The sequence below is a fragment of the Microtus oregoni genome, unplaced genomic scaffold, assembly GCF_018167655.1.
Source record: "Microtus oregoni isolate MIOR12 unplaced genomic scaffold, Mior012 000032F_ref0000030, whole genome shotgun sequence".
Classification (NCBI taxonomy): Eukaryota; Metazoa; Chordata; class Mammalia; order Rodentia; family Cricetidae; genus Microtus; species Microtus oregoni.
In genome coordinates, this window is record NW_024543091.1 from 22,082,282 (window position 1) to 22,107,769 (window position 25,488).

Genomic DNA, 25,488 nt, shown 5'->3' on the forward strand with positions numbered 1-25,488 from the left:
TAATACTCCTCATCATTAGAAAAATCTGTGTCAAAACACAATGTGATGCTTCTTCAAGCGGGGCTTGGTGGCACGTGTGTGATGTCAGCTACTCAGTTATCTATTCACATTTCAAAATAAAAACTCACAAGAGCTGGGGATGTAACTAGCTCAAACTAAGACAAAGTCTTAGGTTCAATCTCTAATATGGTATATATGAGTTTGAGAAAAAAAAAGAACACAAATAGAAGATGCAACTTTATATCTATTAGGGTGGCTATTTAAAAAAAACCCACAGCTGGGTGCAGTGACATACACCTTTAATTACAGCACTTGGAAGGCAGAGACAAGCAGATCTCAGTGAGTGAAAGGCAAGCCTGGTCTACATAGTGAGTTCTAGGACAGCCAAAGCTACATATGAAGACCCTGTCTTCAGAAAACCAAAACAAATAATAAATAAATAAATAGGAACAATAAAACATAAACTTACAAAAGCAAGAAAACAGGAAATAACACGTACTGTCAAGGATATAAAGAACTAAAACTTGTGCTGGGTGTAGTGGTACACACCTGTAATCTCAGCACATGGGAACTGATACAGGATTGTGGAGAATTGGAAGGAAGCCTGAACTACAGAAACTCTGTCTTTAAAAATCAAAAACAAAAAAATAATCCAGGGGCTAGAGAGACAGCTCAGCAGTTAAGAACACTTGTTCTTGCAGAGGACCTGGGTTTGGCTCCCAGAACCTATATGGTGGCTCCCAAGCATCTATAACTCTAGTTCTAACCCCCTCTTCTGACCTCTACAGGCACCAGGCATGCATGTGATGCACAGGCACACATGCAGGCAAAAATTCATACATATAGAAATAAAATAAATAAACCTATCCTCCAAATATAAACAAACAAAAACAGAGAGAAATGAAAACCCTTGCATTTTGCAATTAGAAATATAAAAAAAGTGTAGCCCTTATCAATGGTTTGCTAAACATGAAAAATTAAATAGAATATATGACTCAAGCATTGCATTTCTGGAATGGAAAGAATGGAAAAGTCAACAGAGGAACATACATAGTCAGAGTAGTGTCATTCCACCAAAAGAATGGAAGCAACCCAGGTTTCCAACAAGAAGGGCTGGAGCGATGGTTCAGTAATTAAGAGAACTGGTTGCTCTTCCAGAGGGCCTGAGTCCAATTCCTAGCAACCACATAGTGGCTCACAACCATCAATAGTAGGATCTGATGTCTTCTTCTGGCATAAAATAGAGTACTCATATACATAAATAAATCTTTTAAGACTATATTCCACTATAGTATATGTCATATTTGTTTATACAGTGTTTTTTCTCCTAAGATTTATCTATTTACTTTTATTGTATGTCTGATGTCCCTGGAAGACAGAAGGAAGCATTGGATCCCCTGGAACTGGAGTTAGGAGTGGTTGTGACTGCCACGTAGGTACTGGGAACAGAAGGTGGGTTCTCTGCAAGAGGAACAGTGTTCTTAACCACTGAGCTATCTCTATACAAACTTTATTTTGTAAAGTTTTCAAAACCTAGTGTGGTGGCACAAGCTTTCAATTCTAGCAAGGCAGGCAGATCTCTGTGAATCTGAGGATAGCTTGGTTTGCATGAGTTCTAGGCCAGTCAGAACTACATAGTGAGGGGGCTGGAGAGATGGCTCAGAAGTTAAGAGCATTGCCTCTTCTTCCAAAGGTCCTGAGTTCAATTCCCAGCAACCACATGGTGGCTCACAACCATCTATAATGGGGTCTGGTGCCCTCTTCTGGCCTGCAGGCATACACACAGTACAGAATACTGTATACATAATAAATAAATAAATAAATATTAAAAAAAAAAAGAAAGAACTACATAGTGAGACCATGCCTCCACTAAAAAAAGGCAGAATGGGTAAAGGTCCCTGATATCAGGTCTGATGTCCTGAGTTTGATCCTTGGAACTCACACAGTGGAAGAACAGAAGAGAATCTCACAAGCTATCCTCTATCTATACACGTGTGCTTTGAGATAAATTATGTAAAGCAAATAAAAAATAAACCATTAAATACATAATTAAGTAAGACTTCTTACTTGAGACAGGCAGTCCACCGCTGGATCGTTTATATTTGCTCTCCTTTAAAATGGATGTGATTTTATATAAGTGACGGAAACCTGTTTTGCATTCAGAGGCAAAAATAAACTCTATTTCATCTTCATGAGTTTGAGGAAAAACATGAAAGATATCGTGGATCTGCAAAATGAACAGCTTAGTTTATTATATGTATTGGTAAACATACCACATAGGTAACCAAATGAGAAGGAAGAATTATTTGAAATATAGACAGTGGTTAGTGCTTAGGATATGGAACATTGACAATAGTAGGCTTTGCCTGGGCCTCTTACATTTATTTTACTTTAGGCAAAGATTTCACACACTGAGAAGTAAACGTTTCCAAATGGAAGAAAGTAAAAAGCAATATGGCCATGACTGCTGCTATCCAGCCTGGAACTGAAGCACACAAGCTTATGTGACAGTACAAATCTTACACACAAAGGAGGAGGAAAAACATGCTTTACTTTTGTTTTCCAAAGAGAAGTATTCTAACAGTTGAAGGTGAATTACAGGAAGCCTACTTTCAACTACAGAGAGACAGAGAAATGTTTTTATTTTATATCTAATTTTTATGCTAAATTGGAAAATGCAAAACTCAATTAAAAACTAGCATATTTGGTATAGTTTGCTAAGTTAAAAGGCAGTTTCTAGACACAACTCTTGAAAGTCTTAACAGAAGTAGAGGCTGGAGCGGAGGCTGTGGACTCTCTAGCGGGGTATACGGAACCACATCTGCAGTTACTAGTGAGCTATCACTTCAGTGCTATCTACTCCATTCTGGAACCATCATTCCAACGTGAAATATCCACGGTTCCTTTGAATTTAAGGATGTATTTTGTTAGCTTGCTCTAGAATGACATCCGCCTGAGTATCCTGAGAAAATATACAGCCAAGTTCAAGAAAGAAAATTGCATACATTTATCCAGATATCTGTTGTTTCTTCATAGATGATCAGTGGTGTCACAGAGTCAGGAACTGACTCTATGAGTCTCTGTCTGTCCATGGCATCATCTTCTACTGGGATGAATAACTCAGGAGAGATCAGAACTATCTGTAGGTGAGTCTGGGAACGATTTAGTAGGATGGACCAGGCACTGTTCAAAGAATGAGAAGAAGTAAGGAATGAAGCAAGCTTTCAGAAAATGAATAACCACCTGTTCTCTCCCTTGGTACCTATCAATTTTATTTTATATATTTATTTTAGTTTTTCTAGACAGGGTTCACTGTGTAGCCTTGGCTGTCCAGGAACTCACTCTGGGGACCAGGCTGGCCTTGAACTCAGAGAACCACCTGCTTCTGCCTCCCAAGTGCTGGGATTGAAGGTGTTGTGCCACCACCACCCGGCTTATTTTTCTTTTTAAAGACAGGGTTTCACTATGTGTCCCTTGGCTGGCCTGGAACTCAGCATGGAGATCAGGTTGGCCTTAAACTCACAGAGATCTGTCTGCCTCTGCTTGCTGAAAGCTAGCATTTAAAGGCATGAGACACTACATTCAACAATTATTCCTATAATCACAATACAGTACACTTATACTTATGGGATTACAGATCTGTATGTTCACGGAGTTCAAGGAAAAGGCCTGAGCGGGAATAATGGAGTGCCAATTTACTTGGGAAGGCAAAGCCCACACCACAGACATTCTAAAGCTCTGGATCCTAAATTCGTTATAAGAAAGTGACAATTGAACATACGCACTATTTTCCCTCTGGAGTCCATCCAGCTCTGGCAATATATTCAACTCCTTCAAACAGAATCTCAAAAGGCTGAACCAGTTCTTTATCTATGACATCTATAATCTAGTAAGAAGAAAAGGAAATAGTTATAGAAGACAAAGAAAATAACACGCTCACTAGTCTACTTATAGCACCATCTTTCCAGACATGGGTACTTAAAAGGGTACAAAGGGACAGGAAAGCCAGCAATCAAACAACAGTTTCCTGTTGCTTTCTAGACCCAGGAAAATTCTAGGACAGGCACTGACATGATCTCAAAGTCTTCTTTAGGGTTTATATTAACAAAGCCTTTGATAATAAATGACAGGCTCAAGTTTTGCTCACTTTAGATCTAGAATCTAGGAGAAGTAACAGTCCTTAAGTCGCCAAATCTTAGTCTAAAATACAGCTGTGTAATATGTGAAAGAAATGAACTTGATAGGCAAATAGCTTTTTCCTTTAAAAGTTTAGCAAGCACAACTCAAAAAAAAAATAAGCAATTAAAAAAATGGAGCAGGGCGGTGATGGCACATGCCTTTAATATAGTACTTGGGAAGCAGAGGTGGGAGAGCTCTTTAAATTTGAGGCCAGCCTGGTCTATAAAGCAAGTTCCAGAACAGCAAGGACTGTTACACAGAGAGACCCTGTCTCAAAAAAAAAATAAAAATAAAAAAATAAAAAAAAATAAAAAATCAACAAAATAAAAAAAAAGGCAATAGCAGGGTAGTGGTGGCGCACACCTTTAATCTAAGCACTCAGGAGGCAGAGGCAGACAGCTCTCTGTGAGTTCAATGCCAGCTTGGTCTACAGAGTGAGTTCCAGAACAGTCAGGGCTCCACAAAGAAACCCTGTCTTGAACTCTCTTCCCCACAAAAGGGGATCTGAATAGGTAGCTCTTTAAAGATAAACAGGAAACATTAGCCACAGGGAAATGCACTATGGCTTCTAAATGGAGGGGTGTGACAACACAGATAAAAACAAGGGTTAGGATGATGTGAATAGACTGGGAACCTCATACAATGCTGGTGGGAATATAATTCTTAAAGCAGCCTGCAGCTCCACAAAAGACTAATAGAGCATTATCACATGACCCAACCACTGTTCCAGGTATACCCCAGAGAAACAAACAAACAAAAAACCCATTACAAACACTTGCACACATGCATATGCATATTCCAGCTGTCTCTCTCCAACCCTTCCTTTTCACTCTCTCTCAAAAGACACACTCCTACTATAAAGCCCAAGATGGCCTCAAACTTGTGAAATTCCTGCCTCAGACTCTTGCATATAGACATTGCGGGGATAACAGGCATGTGTCACTGTTTGGCTTCATGACACCTTCCTTCCTTCCTTCTTCCTTCCCTTCCCTTCCCCTCCCTCCCTCCCTCCCTCCCTCCTTCCCTCCCTCCCTTGTAGAGGCTGGGTTTCTCTATGCAGCAACAGCTCTAGCTGTCCTGGAATTTGCTTTGTAGACGAGGTTGGCCTTGAACTCACAGAGATCTGTGTGCTTCTACTTCCCAAGTACTGGGATTAGAAAGTACTGGGAAAGCTGTCAAAATCATAACCTTTTAAGAGAAAAAAAACCCCAAATAGCCAGGCGGTGGTGGCGCACGCCTTTAATTCCAGCACTTGGGAGGCAGAGGCAGGCGGATCTCTGTGAGTTCGAGGCCAGCCTGGTCTACAGAGCTAGTTCCAGGACAGGCTCCAAAGCCACAAAGAAACCCTATCTCGAAAAACAAAAAAAAAAAAAAAAAAAAACAACAACAACAAAAACAAAACAAACCCAAATACCCATCAACTGATGAATAGGTAAATAAAATGTGGTATACCACAGAAAGAAATAATATTCAACAGCAAAAAGAAATAATGGAGGCTGGGGAGATGGCTCAGTTGGTAAAGTATGTGCCTGACAAGCAAGAAGACTTGAGTTTGGATCTCCAGTACTCACATAAACAGCAGGCATAGCAGCACTGTGTTGTTTCAGCACTGGGGAGGCAGAAACAGGAGGAACCTTGTAGCTTGTTGGCTGGCCAGTCTAGCCAATCAGTGAGTTTCAGGTGCAGTGAGAGACTCTGTCTCAAAAAGTAAAATCGAGGCTGGAAAAATGGCTCAGTAGTTAAGAGCACTGGCTGCTCCTCCAGAGGACCAGTTCAATCTCCAGCATTCATGTGGCACTCATCATTGTAGCTCCAGAGGATCTAAATGCCTTTTTCTAGCCACCAGGCATATATGTGGTATACAAATATACAAGCAAAATACCCATAAAGATAAAATTAAAATAAAGTGGAGATTGATCAAGAAAAACACTTGACACTGACTTTTGGCTCTCACACCTATGCATTTACTGCTCCCACCCCAGCACATACATAAAAATAACAAGAATGAAGCACATGGGCTGGACATACAGCTCAGTAGCAGAAAGGTAGCAAGACTGGGGCCCTTAGTTAGAGCTCTCTAGCAACACATGAGGGCACACACACACACACACACACACACACACACACGTACTAATCCATGATGCAGACGAACCTTGAAAGCATTAAGCAAAGAAGCCAGACAATATATTCTGTGATTTCATTCATGCATTCTTAGTGGTTGCCTAGAACTGGGGGATTATAGCTAAGGGGTGGGGTGTTCCTCTCTGCAGTAATAATAAGGCTCTAAAATGGACTCTGGCTGCCCGACTCTGTGATTATACAAAAAGTCATTGAATTTTAAACTTGAATGAACTGCACTGTATGCAAATGGTATCTCGGTAAAGCTATGTTTTTTTTTTTTTTTTTTTTTTTTGGTTTTTCGAGACAGGGTTTCTCTGTAGCTTTGGAGCCTGTCCTGGAACTCCCTTGGTAGACCAGGCTGGCCTTGAACTCACAGAGATCCACCTGTCTCTGCCTCCCAAGTGCTGGGATTACAGGCGTGCGCCACCACCGCCCGGCTTAAAGCTATGTTTTTTAAAAAAGTCTAAAACCAGGCATAGTGGCCTATAACTTAAATCCAACAGTTCAGTTGGGAGGCACTGGCAGGCTGATTTCTGTGAGTTTGAGGCCAGCCTGGACAACAGAGTGAGTTCCATGGCAGTCAGGGCTACATAGAGAAAGCCTGTCAAAAAACCACCCTCCCCAGAAAAAAAGATTTTTTTTTTAGGTATGTGTATGTGTGTATCTATATGTATGTATGTGTACTTGAATGCAAGTACCTATGGAAATCAGAAGAGGATATCAGATCCTCTGAAGATGGAGTTATAGATGGTAGGAAGTTTCCTGATCTGGGTGCCAAGAATGGAATTCGGGTCTTCCACAAGAAAATGCTCTTCTTAACTGAGAAGCCATCTCTCCAGTCTCCATAATCTGCATTTTAACTAATCTTGTGAGCATGTCCAAATGGAAAGCAACAGTACAAGAGAAATATGAGTTATTCAATCCACCATAAATGTGATGTATACCCAACACAGAAGGTAAACACTGCTTTACGTTGATTGAACAATTAATAAAGGCAAAGAGCAAAAACTACCTGCAAGGAGCAAAAACATGTTTGTGTGGTGCATGCATATGTGCAGAGGCCAGATGACTTGTGTTACTCCTCAGAATTTATTTCTTGAGACACAGTCTCTCACTGGTCTGGAGTTCAATAAGCAGGCTAAGCTGGCTGGCTGGAGAGCTCCAGTGATCTCTCTGTGTCCATCCCAGTGCTGACATTATAAGCACATACTACAAAGGCCAGTTTTTTGGTTTTTTTTTTTTTTTTGGTTTTTCGAGACAGGGTTTCTCTGTGGTTTTGGAGCCTGTCCTGGAACTAGCTCTTGTAGACCAGGCTGGCCTCGAACTCACAGAGATCCGCCTGCCTCTGCCTCCCAAGTGCTGGGATTAAAGGCGTGCGCCACCACCGCCCGGTTTGCCAGTTTTTTTTTTTTTCTTTTTGAGACAGGGTCCCTCTGTGTAGCCCTAGCTATCCTGGAAGTTGCTCTATAGACCAGGCTGGCTTCAAACTCACAGAAATCCACCTACCTCTGCCTCCCAAGTATTGGGATTAAAGGTGTGTGCCACCACCACCCGGCCTAACAGACAGCTTTTGAAATGTGGTTTCTGGGGATTTAATGTGGTTCTTACATAACCCTCCCCGCAGGCCTAATATGAGTGCTTTCAAGGAAGAAAATTAGGTCAACCAATAAATCACGAACCACAAATGTCTCAACAAGCTCAACAAGTTGACAAAAAGTGCACCAAAGAGCCTCCTACACCAGAAGCCAAAGCATGGAATGCTCAGTGCCTCACACTTACCCCTCCTTCAGCATCAACAAGGATCTCTGACATCTTGAAAGTGACCTTTGGGTTTGCTGTGCCTTTAGAAAGAAACATAAATGAATAATGTGCAGAATTACTCCAACCAACTTCTTCAGATCACTGTCCTTCAGATTTTAGTTAAATTAGGAATATTGTATATAGTCAGGGCTTCATTGTGCAAAGGAGAACCTATTTCAAATTCGTACGAATAGCTAACAGGAAAGAGGCTAAAACTAGAAAGAGTCAGTAGGAAAACAAAGGCAAGTTGTCTACTACTTACTTACAAAAGTTAACTGAAGTGTTGCAAACACAAAATGAACAAAATCTCATTAAGAACAAAATCACTTAAAAGTCCTTGACAGGGAAGCATACCTTCCTCCTGATTTCCTTGTACTGTGGGCTTACCCATTTCCAAACACAATGAAAGACCAGAAGCTATATTTAATAAGCAAACAATCTTTATGAAGGCTGTTAATGATCAAACTGACTATACATTTGAATGACTGTGGATTCGTTTTTTGATTATGAAAAAAATTTTCCATATTTATTGAGCTCTACATTTTTCTCTGCTCCCCTCCCTCCTTCAATCCTCCCACAAAGTCCCCATGCTCCCAATTTACTCAGAAGATTTTGTCTTTTTATACTTTCTACTTCCCATATAGATTTTATCTATGTAAGTCTCTCTTAGTGTCCTCATTGTGGTCTAAATTCTCTGGGATTGTGGTTTGTAGGCTTTCTTTATGTTTAAAAACCACCTATGAGTGAGTACATGTGATAATTGTCTTTCTGAGTCTGGGTTACCTCACTCAAAATAATGTTTTCTAGTTCCATCCATTTTCTTGCAAAATTCAAACCGTCGTTATTTTTTTCTGCCGTGTAGTACTCCACTGTGCAAATGTACATTTTTTTTTTTAATCCATTCTTCGATTGAGGGACATTTAGGTTGTTTCTAGGTTCTGGCTATGACAAACAAAGCTGCTATGAACATAGTTGAGCACATGTCCTTATGGCACGATTGAGCATTCTTTGGATATATACCTAAAAGTGGTATTATTGGGTCTTGAGGAAGGTTGTTTCCTAATTTTCTGAGAAATCACCACACTGACATCCAAAGGGGTTGTACCAGCTTGCATTCCTACCAGCAACGCAGACATGTTCCCTTTTCCCCACAATCTCTCCAGCATAAGTTGTCATCAGTGTTTTTGATCATGGCCATTCTTACAGGTGTTAGATGGAATCTCAGAGTTGTTTTGATTTGCATTTCTCTAATGATTAAGGATGTTGAACATTTCCATAAGTGTCTTTCAGCCATTTTAGATTCCTCTGTTGAAAAGTTCTCTGTTTAGGTCTATACTCCATTTCTTCAAACTGGATTATGTGTTCTTTTGGTGACCAATTTCTTGAGTTCTTTGTATATTTTGGAGATCAGACCTCTGTCTAATGTGAGGTTAGTTAAGATCTTTTCCCATTCTGTAGGCTGTCGTTTTGTTGACCATGTCCTTTGCTTTACAGAAGCTTTTCAGTTTCAGGAGGTCCCATTTATTAATTATTTCTCTCAGTGTCTGTACTGCTGGGGTTATATTTAGGAATGGTTCCCTGTGCCAATGCGTTCAAGTGTACTTCCTACTTTCTCTTCTATAAGGTTCAGTGTGGCTGGCTTTATGTTGAGGTCTTGATCCATTTGGACTTGAGCTTTGTGCATGGTGATAGATATGGGTCTATTTTCATTTTTCTACATGTTGATAACCAGTTATGCCAGCACCAATTGTAAAATATGCTTTCTTTTTTCCATTTGATATTTTTTGCTTCCTTATCAAATATCAGGTGTTCGAAGATGTGTGGATTGATATCCGGGTATTCTATTCAGTTCCATTGGTCCTCCTGTCTGTTCTTAAGCCAGTACCAGGCTATTTTCAGTACTGTAGCTCTTTCTGTAGTAGAGTTTGAAGTCAGGGATTGTGATGCCTCCAGAAATTCTTTTATTGCCCAGGATTGTTTTGGCTATCCTGGGTTTCTGCTTTTCCAAATGAAGTTGGGAACCGTTCTTTCAAGGTCTTTGAAGAATTTTGCTGGGATTTTGCTGGGCATTGTGTTGAATCTGTAGATTGCTTTCGGTAAGATTGTTAATTTTACTATATTAATTCTACCTACCCAAGAGCATGGGAGGTCTTTCCACTTTCTGGTGTCTTCTTCAATTTCTTTCTTCAAAGATTTAAAGTTCTTGTCATACAAGTCTTCTACTTGTTTGGTTAGAGTTACTCTGAGATATTTTATGCTATTTGTGGCTATTGTGAAGGGTGTTAATTCTCTGATTTCTTCCTCAGCCCTTTTATCATCTCTGTACAGGAGGGTTACTGATTTTTTTGAGTTAATCTTGTATCATTGCTGAAAGTGTTTATGAGTTGTAGAAGTTCCTTGGTAGAATTTTTGGGATCATTTATATAAACTATCATATCATCAGCAACAGTGAGAGTTTGACTTCTTCTTTTCTAATTTGTCCCCTTGATCTCCCTTTGGTGTCTTATTGCTCTAGCTAGGACCTCAAAAACTATATTGAATAGGTATGGAGAAAGTGGACAACCTTGTCTTGTTTCTGATTTCATTTCTCTCTATTTAGTTTGATGTTGGCTGTTGACTTGCTGTATATCTCCTTAATTATGTTTAGGTATGTTCCTTGTATCCCTACTCTCTCCATGGTTTTTGTTTTTAGAGACAAGATCTCATCTTGCATCCTAGGCTGGCCTGGAACTCCTAACAACCCTCCTACTGCCATAGACTTCCAAGCACTGACTGGGACTACAGGCATGAGCCACCACACCTAGAGGAGGAAATGAATAAATAACAATAGTGGAATGCAGTACCTGTTTTAGGATAACGAAATGAATCTGCCCTTCTTGTTTCCAACATGGGAGATGTAACATGAATAATTTCCACCTCGGATTCATCGTTTTCTTCATAGAGAATTCTAAGAATTTTACCACCACTAGGAGCTTAAAAGGAATTTAGGTATTGGAAATTTAGAATAATTATTACAGAATACTCATCATTCACTATTCCCTCTAAAACTAGGTTTTGAACTGAAGGAAATAATTCATGCATAAGATAGAGCACCATTATGAATTACTGGTGCTAGAGGTTGAACTCAGGTCCTTGAACATGATAGGCTAGTACTTCACCACTGAGCTGTCTCAAAACAAAAAAATTTTAACTATATTTATTCACTCGTATGTGTATGTGTGTGTGTATGTAAGTCTTATTAGTGATTTACAACTAAAAGTCTGATAACTTCTTTTTTCTTTTTTTAGTTTTTTAAGACTTAATATTTCGGCTGGAGAGATGGCTCAGAGGTTAAGAGCACTGACTGCTCTTCCAGAGGTCCTGAGTTCAATTCCCAGCAACCACATGGTGGCTTACAGCCATCTATAATGAGACCTGGCGCCCCCTTCTGGCTTGCAGGCACACGTGGAAGGAATGCTATACACATAATAAATAAATAAATAATTAAAAAAAAAGACTGAATATTTCATTAATGGAACATGAAAAATATTTATTTAAAAATCATATCTGAGATTTGGACATTTCATTTTAAAATATAATTTTTCCACAGTTATACAGGACAAGATGTGACATAAATTATTCAACACAACTAAATTCTTTAGCATCTTCTAAAAAATGTTATAAGGCAGAGGCAGGCAGATCTCTGTGAGTTCGAGACCAGCCTGGTCTACAGAGCTAGTTCCAGGACAGGCTCCAAAGCCACAGAGAAACCCTGTCTCGAAAAACCAAAAAAAAAAAAAAAAAAAAAAAAATTTAATTAAATAATTCCTTAAGGAGGGATGCATGTGGAAGTCAGAGGACAAGTTTATTTTCTTCTTTTTTTTTTAACATTTATTTATATTTCATGTGCATTGGTATATTTGCCTGCATGTTTACCTGTGTGAGGGTGTCAGATCTTACAGTTATAGACAGTTGTTAGCTGAATGGGAATTGAACCTGGGTCCTCTAGAAGAGCAGTCAGTGCTCTTAATTGCTGAGGCATCTCTCCAGTCCCCAGAGGACAAGTTTTGAGAGTCAGTTCCCTCCTTATACCATGTGGGTCCCATGGAACAAAATCAGGTTACTGGGCAGCGGCAAGTGCCTTTACCTGCTGAGCCAGCTTGCTGGACCCTGTGCTATGTTTTACACATGAAAACTTTCTTATCTTTACAACCGCAGGATGACTTCCAAGTCCCTTTTACTAGGGCTTAAAGTTTACCCTTTTGGGAGGGGAATAAAAGATATGTGTGTGTGTGTATACACACATACATACACCTATACAAACAGGGAAAACATTTTGAAGAATTTTGGCATGATAAAACCTAATATTTCCTATAAAATGCTGAGTTAGTTGTACAATTATGGGAAATGTCTGCATTATAAAATAAAAGTCCAAATCTAAGACATGGATTAAAATACATATTTTTCATTGTCCTCTAAAGAAATGTTCAGGTGCCAAGTGGGCGGTGGTGGCGCACGCCTTTAATCCCAGCACTTGGAAGGCAGAGGCAGGCAGATCTCTGTAAATTCAAGGCCAGCATCGTCTACGGAGCTAGTTCCAGGACAACCAGGATTACAGAGTGACTATATCCTGAAAACACAAAAGAAATTTTCAGCTTGCTAGCTGTAAACCAATAGGGATGCCATAAGATCTATTAATGAGTCCTAACCGGCACTTAAGAACACCTGCTGCTCTTCCAGAGGACTCAGCTGGGTCCCCAGCACTCATGTAGCAGCTCACAACCAACTGTGATTCCACTTCCTAGGATTGGATACCTTCTGTGCATGTGCACACACATGGCACACTTATATACATGTAGGTTTCCAATTTTGTCTATAACCTAAGTCCACTTTATATTAGGCCACATATGACTGTAAGTGAATTTCCACTGGACTGTGGTTAGGCAGTGGGCCACTGTTTTAAGCCCCTCATACTCATTCACACATACTCTCATCTGCTCACATAAATGCTACTCAATCCTCTCCCCGCCTTTATTTTTTGGTTTTTCAAGACAGGGCTTCTCTATATAACAGCCCTAGCTGTACTGGAGTTAGCTCTGGTAGACCAGTCTGGCCTTGAACACAGAGATCTGCCTGCTCTGCCGCCTCCCAAGTGCTAGGATTAAAGGCGTGCGCCACCACTGCCCAGCTTCAATCACATGTGTTTAACAGCAAGTCATTAGTGTAGATCCTGTCATAATGCTGCTTGACCTTACAGACCAGCTTTCTAGCTGAAAAACTGGCAAGCAGTACCTGAGGTACTGAGGCAGAGTATAACTCTCTACTAGAGTCCATGAGGGGGATAAGGCCTATATTTTCTAAATAGTTACTAGTAAGGTCTAATCTTCATCACTTTTTCATGTATTGTCCCAGCTTTATGCTCTGTACACTCAGCCAATCGACAGTCAAAACCTTTAATCCTTAGAGTGACCTGTAACAAACTACTTTAAACTTGCTTACTTCTTTGAGCTTGTGGACACCACCAGTAGCCAGAATATCTATCAAATTCTTCTTGAAGAACAAAGGTAGCAACTCCAGCTGATCTGGGATCCTCTTCCATGTTGGCTAGCTCTGGACAAACAAAACAGGCAAAATTATCCTCCAAACTTTTTTTTTCTTTTACAATAGGACAAAGCAAAATGATTCCATCACTTCTAAAGAGAGAAAACTGGCCAGGCGGTGGTGGTGCATGCCTTCAATCCCAGCACTCAGGAGGTGGAGGCAGGCAGACCTCTGTGAGTTAGAGGCTAGCCTGGTCTATGAATCGAGTTCCAGGATAGCCAGAGCTATTACACAGACAGACCCTGTCTTGAAAAACCAAAACTAAAAAATCAAAAAAACAAAACAATAAAACAAAACAAAACAAAAAAAGTAACTGATTATAGTGGTCAACTGTGGAGCCAGACGGAAGTCTGAGCCTCGCCATTTACCTATTGTATGACCTTGGGCAAATTGATTCGCTCCATTATGACACGTCAGCATTTGCTTGGCTCTAGTACTCTCAGCACCAATAACTACCTAAACAAACAAATCACAAAGCCATCATTATGTAAAAATTGGTATCATGGCAAAATGTTTACAGTATAATTTGAATGTGACTTGTTTTTAAAAATCACCAGTGTTTTGACATTTGTCAGTACTTAGTTCCTGTTTGTTAAGTAATAATCCATTGATACAATGGTCTTTTTTTAAAAAAAAAATATTTATTTATTTGTTATGTATACAATATTCTGTCTGTGTGTATGTCTGCAGACCAGAAGAGGGCACCAGACCTCATTACAGATGGTTGTGAGCCACCATGTGGTTGCCGGGAATTGAACTCAGGACATTTGGAAGAACAGGCAATGCTCTTAACCACTGAGCTATCTCTCCAGCCCGGCCTTTTTTTTTTTTTTAAGACAGTGGGGTGGTTTGAATAAGAATGGTCCCCATAGTCTCATATGCTTGAATGCTTGGTCCCCAGTTAATGGAATGTTTTGGAAGCATTAGGAGGTGTGGTCTTATTGGAGGAGTATGTCACTGGGGGTGAGCCAGGCCCAGTCTCTCTCTGCCTGCTTGCCCCCACACTTCCTGTCATACTAAACACAGACTAACGCTCTGTAACTATAAGCAAGTTCCCAATTAAATGCTTCCTTTCCTAAGCTGCCTTGGTCATGGCATTTCATCACAGCTATAGAAGAGTAACTAAGACAGACAGGGTCTTTCTATGTGATAGGCCATGGCTGGCCCTAGGACTTACTATGTAGACCAAGCTAGCCTTCATCTTAGAGACTGGGTGCCTCTGCCTCCTGAGTGCTGGGATTAAAGGTGTGGGTGATGTTGTGGCTCTTTCATCCATTCTTCTGCTGACATGTGGGCTGCTTTTGGTGACTGTGAATAAAGATGATGTGAATATTTATTCTTGCACAGTAATTTCAATGGATATGTGCTTTCATTTTTTTTGAGCAAGTATCTTGGAGTGGAATGGCTAGTTAGTGGAGTGTATTTAACTGTGTGGGAATGCATTTTTATTATTCTACACTCTTACCAATAGTTGGTGTTCTTAATCTTCTCACTTTTGTTTGTTTAATTGGTGGGCAGTGATATATTATTATGATTTTATTTTCTGTTTTAAAGACAGGGTCTTGCTATGCTGCCCAGGCTAGTCTTGAACTGCACGTAATTCTACTTTAGCCTCCTATGTGCTTGGATTATAGGCATATACTACCGTGTCCAGCACAGGTAAGACTTAATTTTGTTTTCTTTCTTTCTTTCTTTCTTTCTTTCTTCATACTTATTTATTTATTTTCTGGACTGGGTTTCTCTTTGTAGGCCTGGTTGCCCCTGAACTCACTCTGTAAATCAGGCTGGCTTGATCTGCCTGTCTCTGCCTCCCAAGTGCTGCAATTAAAGGAATGTGCTATTACGCCTGGCTTTAATTTGCCATTTTTTTTAATTTGCCATTTTTGATCATCTGTATTCTACATTATGTGAAATGAATGTACAACAAGATCCAATACTCCCTTATTCAAAACCCGAGTCAGGTATTTGGAATTCAGAGACTCTTCCTACAGTGCACATCTATGATGTGTTGTGTAACAACAGCAGCAGCACACAGATAAGCTGTAATCTAATACCCCAACATTCCAGCAGCAAACTAAAGGGAAAGCACGTTGAGCAGGCAGGGCAAATGTTATAAATACTCTCAAGCCAGTTCAGGTCAGATTTTACTACCAAATGAGTTTCAGATCCAAGATAATGACAACAATGTGTTCAGAGCTTTCAGAAACAAGGAATTAGTAAAAGAGCCAGGATCAATGATGGGTTTCTAGCATCCTTCAATTGCTTTAAACTACACTCCCACTTTCTATCTATTCTGTTCTTCTTTAAATGTGAGGACAGGTACCACTGTTGTTTGTATTTCTGCTACTTATTACAAGCTACTTACTAACTGGATAACTGGTATCACCTTGTCTTTCCAGTAGAGGGTAACTGAGGGCAGGAACCAGTACTTTTAAATTCCTCTGTCATATTGAGCAGAGAATAAACACATATGCACCTGACAGACCAAATTCATTTTCTCAGATGGGCTTTCATCCCACCCTACTGTGATTAGCACACTGTTGACCACGTTCCCTCCCTCCATCTCTTTCTATCAAAGCAGACAATTCTCAGCCTTTACTATGCTTCAGTCATAATTCTAAACACTGCACAAAAATTAACTTGTTAAGGCCTCCTGGAAATCCTGTGATTATACTCAGCTGATTCACATTTTTACATATGTAGAAACCAAGAGATATATTAATTAATTTGATGAGGTCAGCATTAACTCAGAGGGCCTGGTTCTGTTTCATTCTATATTCTCTTAACCATTACACTAATAATAGAAATAACAAATATACCACATATCTACATGAATAGTAAAGAAAAAAGTAAAAACTATAATATCCTCCAGAATTCCAGTACTTTCTACTTTAAATTCTACCAATCTTCACAAATTCTCTGAGGAAAACAGTTGTTTTTTTTTTTAATTTTTTATTGACTTTTATTGAGCTCTACATTTTTCTCTGCTCCCCTCCCTGCTCCCCCCCACCCACCCCTTCAATCCTCTCCCAAGATTCCCATGCTTTCAATTTACTCAGGAGATCTTATCTTTTTCTACTTTCTGAGGAAAACAATTTTATAAAAGAAAGCCAGGCATATGGTGCACAGCTTTAACAATAGCAAACTTGGAAGGCAGAAGCAGACAGATCTCTAGAGTTCAAGGTCAGCCTGGTCTATGTAGTGAGTTCTGTCTGAGACAACCAGGGCTAACAAAGAGAAAAAGAAAGCCTGAATTTAAAAAAAAAAAAAAAGACTTTAAAATGCCTTATTTTCTGACAGTTTTTGTGAGAGCTTTTAGTCTCAGTCTCAAATACAGTAAGTGGTGTATAGTGATCAGTGTTTGTTGACAGGATGAGAAAGGGCTTAAATTTTCAAAACTTGTGACTTCAGTGATGACAGCTGCCAAGCTCTGGTGTCATGGCCCGTAGCACCCAAACCCTTTATGACAGTACAACCAGAACAACCTGGATCATCTGCTAAAGACTCCTCCATTGATCCCCACCAGTACTGGACAATTGAGTGCTCCCAGCTCCTCCCAAAGGCCACAGCACCTTTCAGAATAAGACTTTTCTCACACAGTTCGCTTTCTGGAATACTTTGCTAACATACAGACATCACTTAAGGTCAGTTACAATGATCTCTGGAAAGTCTTCCCCAAATACTGCTTCTCTTGGTGCTTTATAGTAGTCCTCATTTGACCTACTCTGTATTGCTGATTGTTTATTTAGTTGCTTGATGGTCAGCATCACCTTATTCAATCTGTACCCTTGCCACAGTTCTCCTTTAGAACCACTTAAAGGTTGGTTCCCTTAAGATCTTGTTCAAATACCACAAGTTGCAAATGCTTAAGTCTTTTTCTATAAAACACTATAGTGTTTCCACAGAACCCAAGTGCATCCTCATGCAGACTTTAATAAGATCACTGTAGACAACATAATCAGTTATTTCACTGCATTGCTTAGGGAATGACCAATAATAATATCACAAAATGTATGTGTCCATTACAAACACAGCTATCACGGGCCTAACTGCACATAATATATGAATGAGAAGTATAGCAAATGACCCAGCAATGCAGAGACGGTGAGGATGGAGAAAATGCTGGGAAGCTACAGGAAGGCCTTCATTCTCATACATCACTTCCTCTTTGTGAACTCAGTCCAGCAATCAATCTATGACAAATTCAACTTCTACCTTTTGAAATTTTTTAGTTTTGTTGTTTTTGAGACAGGGTTTCAAAACTCTGTGTAGTTCTAGCTGTCCTGGAACTCCCTTTGTACACCAGGCTGGCCTCAAACTCAGAGATCTGCCTGTTTCTGCCTCCCAGGAGCTGGAATTAGAGGCATCACTATGTGTGGCTGTTGTTTTTTGAGACATCTTTGAACTTGTATTCCTAATGCCTCAGACTACGTTTGTCAATCCATAAAGCCTACTTAAATATTTCCACAATGCACATGGTTCTTCCACATTCCATTTTTTTTTTCACTATAAAACAGTGGCTAAATAGGCTCTCCAAAATGGGGAGACCGTTTTTCAGGCAATATCTAATAATGTGGAACTGGTTTTTCTGTCTGTGTCTGCCAAACAAGTCCAATTTTCTTAATTAAAATTTCACTTAATGAGAAAGGGGGCAGGCTAGAAGAACGAGATGCATTGCGGTACTTAAAAAGTGCTGAGAAGAGAGTGGCATTATCTAAGGGGTGTGGACCATGTATTCTCTGTCCTTCTCCATACCTTCCAATTTTTAAACATCTGAACTTAAAAAATAAAAATCACCTGGTTTGCATTAATTTCCAATGGAAGTAAAATCAAAACCAGCTTTCCACACACAAATCAGCAAATCCAGGCTGCAAAGCTCTGACTCACCATTGTGCACATAGGTGATCCTCCGTTCTTCCCTGGTTACAAGGTTCGAGATCCAGATATCGTTGCTGTGAATGAACGCTATCCAGTCTGGGTCAGCAGGGCATAGTTTTGGATCCATTCGTATATTGGGACAACTAGTTTCCACTAGATTGGGCTGTAAAGGTTGTTGCTAGAAAAGCCAACAACATTTTAAGGTAAGTTATCAGGTTGACAAATACAAGTTTGTTTTCCAGTTTTTTTCCTATAAGATCGATGGCCTTTCTAACTAAAATGTCCAAAAGAGCTACATCCCAGAAAAAAAATATATACTTTCAATTGGTTTAACTTATTCATGGCTCTTTTTGAAACGATGAATGGAAAAGCTTAGAGTAATAGAGAATAAATACTGCATTACACACCAAGACAGTGTAAGAGTATTTTATGAAGTCTGCTGCTCAGCCTGTTTAAAGGTTATTATCTGTTGAATGTGTGTTTTTTTTTAATTTTTTTCCCCCGAGATAGGGTTTCTCTGTGTAGTCTTGGCTGTCCTGAAACTCACTCTGTTGACAAGGCTGGCCTCAAACTCATAGAGATTCACTTGCCTCTGCTTCCTAAGCGTTTGGATTAAAGGTGTGTTCTTCCACCACCACCACCACGCTTGGACCTTTTTTTTTTTTTAAAGATTCATATAAGGGGGCTGGAGAGATGGCTCAGAGGTCTGCAGACATACATGCAGATAGAACACTATATACATATAAATCTTTTTTTTAAATATTTATTTATTTATTATGTATAAAATGTTTTGTCTGTGTGTATGCCTGCAGGCCAGAAGAGGGCACCAGACCTCATTACAGATGGTTGTGAGCCACCATGTGGTTGCTGGGAATTGAACTCAGGACCTCTGGAAGAGCAGTCAGTGCTCTTAACCACTGAGCCATCTCTCTAGGCCCCAAACATTTTTTTGAGACGGGGTGTCACTATAGCCTTTAGCTAGTCTGGAACTCATTAAGTAGACCAGACAGAGATCCACTTGCTTCTGCTTCCTGAGTGCTGGAAGTAAGGGCATCTGCCATATGCCTGGCTTGTTGAATAGTCTCAAACACAATTTCGAACATATTATTAAACATTTAAAAATTAATTTTACCGATAAAAATAAATCTGCTTATAAAAAAATGTAAAATGAGGCATGGTAAGATGGCTCAGCAGGTAAAGGCTCCTGTTGCTCAGACCAACAACCTGAGATCAGACCCTGGGTCCTACAGGTGCAATAAGAGAACAGAGTACAGCAATTTGTCCTCTGACCTACATATACACCATGTGGCGTGCATGTATACACACATACATACTAAATAAATGGAGAATCTTAACTTTTTAAAAAGTTTTATTTTCATGTTATGTATATGGGTGTGTTGCCTGCATGCATGTCTGTGTACCACATGCGACTGGTGCCTGATAAGGCCAGAAATGGGCATTATTTCACCTGGAATTAGGGTTGAAGGCCACTGTGAGCTGTCATGTGGGTTCTGGGAATTGAACCTGGGCTCTCTGGAAGAACATCCAGTGCTCTTAACCGCTGAGTCTTCTCTCCAGCCCTTCCAAAAACTGTAGTGAAATGATAGCTAAGACCAACATAATTCTACCAAAAGCATAGCTTCAATAGTTCATAAAGAATTACGTTGAATAGCCGGGCGGTGGTGGCGCACGCCTTTAATCCCAGCACTCGTGAGGCAGAGGCAGGTGGATCTCTGTGAGTTCGAGACCAGCCTGGTCTACAAGAGCTAGTTCCAGGACAGGCTCCAAAACCACAGAGAAACCCCGTCTCGAAAAACCAAAAAAAAAAAAAAAAAAAAGGAATTACGTTGAATAAAACCAAACATAAATTCATCTATTAAAATAATTAACTTTTCAGGGAAACCAAAAAGAGAAAACACCTTGATAATACCTTTCAAGATCTCCCTTAGCACTTATATAAAATGAAAATTAATGCCATTTTCTGTATCTCTCAACACAAAAAAGATTTTGAGCATTTTAAAATTTCTACCTTGGGGCTGAAGAGCATATACTGCTCTCGCTGAGAAAGCTTGTTTAATTCCCAGCATGCATGGCAGACAGCACACAACTGCCTCCAACTCCAGCTCCAGGATCTCTACCTCTAGCCTAGGAGAGCACCTGCACTCACACACCCCTCCCCAGGACACATATACTGAAAATAAAGTAAATTTTTAAAAAATGTATCTTTAGATCATTAGAAAAAACTAACCTTTATAAAATTTTTATTTTTATCTTTTTTTTTGGTTATTGGAGACAGGATTTCTCTGTGTAACAGCTTTGGCTGTCCTGGAGTTCACTTTGTAGACCTGGCCAGCCTTGAACTCACAGAGATCTGCCTTCCTCTACCTCCTGACTGCTGGGATTGAAGGCATGCAACACCACTGCCCAGCTATTTTAATTTTAATTATGTGTGTCTCTCTATGTTTATGCATATGTGAGTGCAGGTACCTGAAGAAGCCAGGGAATCCCCTAGAGCTGGAGTTATAGGCAGCTGGGCGTTGCCTGATGTAGATGCTGGGAACTGAACTGCCATTTTTCCAGTGCCCATCTGTTTTTCATTTGTTTGTTTTAAGATTTTATTTTTATTTAATGTGTATCGGCATTTTGCCTACATGCATGTCCGTACTGCTTGCATGCCTGGTGTTCATGGAAGCCAGAAGAGGGTGTTAGATCTGGGACTATGATCCACCACGTGGATGCTGGGAATTGAACTTGAGTCCTCTGGAAAAACAGCTGGTGTTTCTAACTGTCCAGTCATTCTCACTGGTCCCAAACTATCAACTCCTAAAATTAAAAACTAATATTAATTTCTTAGCTGGTGGGTAAACTGACTCTTTTGGTTTGTTCATTCATTTCCTTTCTGATTTGGGTACAAATTCTCTCTAGGACCCCAAAACATTTAACAATAACTGCCACTTACTGTAAATCCATGTGGGCCTCCATCTTTGATATGGTAAATTCCACTACCAGCTTGAAACAGGAATGTTCCGCTTCCTGGGTGATAATCGTAAGCTGCAATTCCCACGGTTCCGATGCGCTTTCTTTCTCTGAGTAGCTCTTCCTCTCGAGAATACATCCCATAGTCTAGTGTTGCCTAAGACAAAAGGAAAGTCACCCACTCCAGTATCCCAAGAACTGGCCTTTGCAACTCACTGAAACTCTAGCATCTCTCCAGGGCTTAGTCTGTGCCCTGAGTGACTCAGAAGTTGCCAATAAGTAGATTAATTTCAGAAACTCTCCTGAAATTTTGTAAAGACCCATTTAATCACTATTGCAGACATTAGAAAACAAGAATAAAATCCATCATCTTAATAGTCAAGGCCCTCTATAATCTAATCATAATTAGGTAGTTTTGCATACAGTTAGTTGTAGAGCAGGGATCTAACCCAGCTACCTAGGTAGGGACTGAACATAGCAGCTGAGCATACTCTAGGCAAGTCAAAAGAGAATAGACTGTTGTGAGCATGTGTGGTGGGGTTCTGGCTAACCTCAAACTTCTCATCTTCTGGCTTTTCTACCTCCATATTTCCCAAGTACTGGAATTACAGGAATGTACCAAGTTTCAGAAGACGGAGGCAAGAGGACTGCCAGAAGTTCAAGGCCAGCCTGGTTTACATAGTGAGCTTCAAGGCCAGTCAGAGATACAAAGTGAAACCTTGTCTCAAATATACAAACAAAATAGGGCTGGAGAGATGGCTCAGTGTTTAAGAATATTTGTTGTTCTTCAAGGGACCTGAGTTTGATTCCCAGCACCCACATAGATGACTCACAACAATCTATAATTCCAGTTCCAAGGGGTCCAATGCCCTCTTCTGCCACCAGTGATGTACATGGTGCACAGACATGCAGGCAAACATTCATCCATGCAAACTTAAAGAAATCTAAAATATTTAAAATAAATGAAACAAAACACCAAAAACTTGAATTGTAATGTCCTATGGTTTTAGATATAGGGAATTGGTTGATTTTAAGGTTATACATGTAACAATAAAAAATATTTTAGTTCCTTTTAATTCACATCTACTTAAAATATAAAGCCCTAGATGAATTTTTGTCCTGAAATAAATGAGAAAATATATACCAAATCATAGAAACAAGAATATTTGTTCCAACCTGAAAAAGGTCCAAAAGAGGCTTCCAAGAAAGCATTAAGACTGCTGCTCTGTTGATGGTTTTAGGGATTTCAGAATAAAATAGTGTATTTTCTCTGTTCTCACCAGACATGGCTATAAGGGAAAAAAAAAACATATTACTAAAAAAAAAAAAAATTACTATTTTGTAATACTGTCCTTATTACAACAATAGTCATAAATATATAATGTCTTCTACATATTTCAACATTTTCCATTCCACAGGAACCAAAATGATGTTATTAAGTAGGATGTGCATATGCCTTATGCCTTAGAAATTTTTTTCAATAAAAACAATGTTTCATAGCTATAAGAGAAGGCTTAGCATTTCAGAGCACTGACTGCTCTTCCAGAGGACTTGGGTTCAATTCCCAGAACCCATATGGCAGCTAACAACTGTCTGTAACTCCAAGATCTGACACCCTCACACAGATATACACATGCAGGCAAAATACCAATGCACATAAAATAAAAATAAATTATTTAAAAAACAAAAATTGTTTCAAGCTGGGCATGGTAGCCAAACACCTGTAATCTCAGAGTTCAGGAGATAGAGACAGGAGAATCTGGAGTTTGAGGCCAGCCTGGGCTAACTGAAACCTTGTCTCAAAAAAACTAAGTAAGGAAAAGAACAACAAGCTCCCCAAAGATTCTATGGTATCAGAGCACATGTCTACAATCGGCAGGATTGTGAGTTAGAGGTCAGTCTGGGCAGATGGACAGTCTCGGAACACCAAGCAAGAAGTAAACATAAAAACAATTCCCCAGGGCTGGAGAGATGGCTCAGAGGTTAAGAGCATTGCCTGCTCTTCCAAAGGTCCTGAGTTCAATTCCCAGCAACCACATGATGGCTCACAACCATCTGTAATGAGGTCTGGTGCCCTCTTCTGGCCTGCAGGCATACACACAGACAGAATATTGTATACATAATAAATAAATATTTAAGAAAAAAAAAAAAACTCCTCAGATGACAGAGAAAAATGCCGTGATATTAAAGCTTTCTTTTATGACTTTTTTTTTCTTTTTTTTTTTTGGTTTTTCGAGACAGGGTTTCTCTGTGGTTTTGGAGCCTGTCCTGGAACTAGCTCTCGTAGACCAGGCTGGTCTCGAACTCACAGAGATCCACCTGCCTCTGCCTCCCAAGTGCTGGGATTAAAGGCGTGCGCCACCACCGCCCGGCTGTGACTTTTATTTGTATGTGTATGAGCATGTACATGCACACTCATGCATGCACGTATACATAAATATGTACGTGTGTAGGAGCTCAGTGAGATCCTGGAGCTGAGTTACAGGAGGGCATGAGACACCTAATGATGTGGGTACTATGACCTGAACCTGGGTTCTACAGAAGAGCAGGATATACTCCTAACATTACCTAACTCAGATAACCGAGTCCTCTCTCCAGCCTTGATAGTGAGATCTTAGTTCATCCAAAGACAAAACCTTTTTTTTTTTTTTCTGTTTTGATTTTTTTCTAGACAGGGTTTCTCTATAACTTTGGAGCCTGTCCTGGAACTAGCTCTTGAAGACCAGGCTGGCCTCAAACTCACAGAGATCCTCCTGCCTCTGCCTTGTGAGTGCTGGGATTAAAGGTGTGCACCGCCACCATCTGGCTAAAGACAAAACTTATTAAAGCATATAAAACAATATAAGAATTAAGATAATTCGTTATCTTATTTTGTTGTTAGTGTCAGTAAATTACAGGATGAGATTTCAGTATGACTTTAGATTAGAAAATTTCTTCTTTTTAATCCCAGCACTCAGGAGGCAGAGGCAGGCGGATCTCTGTGAGTTCGGGGCCAGCCTGGTCTACAAGAGCTAGTTCCAGGACAGGCTCCAAAGCTACAGAGAAATCCTGTCTCAACCACCCCCCCCCCCCAATGGGTTCCTACTGGATGTGGTAGTGCACATCTGTTATGTCAATGCACAAGAAGAGACTGAAGCAGGAGCCTGTGTGCCTGGAGCCAGTCCCACCATGCTAGAGTTTCTTCCTGTAGTGCTTACAGGCCCGATGGCATTCCCTTTGCCCTGAGTCTACAGCGGGTTCCTTTTGTGCTTCCTTCCCCTCAGGGGGCACACCCCAAAGTATTAAAAGTAGTTTTGAAAAAAAAAAAGAAAGAAAGAAAAAGAAAACTTCTCCTCTCCCAAAGTGCAATTTCACACTCACCAAGATAATAGACCCTGTCTGAGTGAGGGCTGTCTGGATCCGTCCTCTTTACAAACATAAAATCGTGTGGGGCCTTAGCCATCATGTAGCCATGATATTTTCTGGTATCAGCAAGCAGCTTTTTTAGCTGACTCCAAGAATATCGTTCGACATAAAATGGCTCCAGTTTAGGTCGATCCTGTGATTCAATAATTCCCTCCTCACACTCTGCAGTCTCAAATATCTCAACACCCAGCTGTTCTGTTTCCATTGCTGCTGCCATGTTGCATTTTCCTGGATAAACAAGGCACAAGAAGCTGTTCATATATTATCATATCACAATGATAGGGCCAAAAAACCAAATAAATAAACAAACCAACCAATCAATGACAGGCCTTACAACACAGCTGCAATGAAACCCAATAAGAAAAGCAATAGTGGTGTCCTCCACCCCCACCTGTGCTCAGTTCCAAAAAGATTTTTTTTTAAAAAAAAAAATTCAGGTCATGTCAATTTCATAGTGACTATAAATCCCTCCCGGAACTTTTATAAAAGGCTCTCCTTTGAGGTATCTCTTGCCAAAATTCCTTTTCCTTTCCCACACTGGAAGGAAGC

The 25,488-nt window shown here is 40.0% G+C and overlaps 1 protein-coding gene across 5 annotated transcripts in view; it reads right to left on the reverse strand.

Annotated features, from left to right (window-relative positions):
* Dpp8 (dipeptidyl peptidase 8) overlaps nt 1-25,488 on the reverse strand; it is a 53,812-nt gene that overhangs the window by 24,089 nt on the left and 4,235 nt on the right. For all 5 annotated transcript variants that reach the window (XM_041679356.1, XM_041679357.1, XM_041679358.1 and 2 more), the window contains 10 exons: nt 24,895-25,167; nt 22,711-22,823; nt 21,518-21,691; nt 18,568-18,736; nt 13,579-13,689; nt 10,944-11,072; nt 8,080-8,141; nt 3,786-3,886; nt 3,006-3,183; nt 2,068-2,227 (listed from right to left, as the gene is read on the reverse strand). In XM_041679356.1, the coding sequence (XP_041535290.1) occupies nt 2,068-2,227; nt 3,006-3,183; nt 3,786-3,886; nt 8,080-8,141; nt 10,944-11,072; nt 13,579-13,689; nt 18,568-18,736; nt 21,518-21,691; nt 22,711-22,823; nt 24,895-25,167 (1,470 nt within the window). The remainder of the gene's footprint in view (nt 1-2,067; nt 2,228-3,005; nt 3,184-3,785; nt 3,887-8,079; nt 8,142-10,943; nt 11,073-13,578; nt 13,690-18,567; nt 18,737-21,517; nt 21,692-22,710; nt 22,824-24,894; nt 25,168-25,488) is intronic.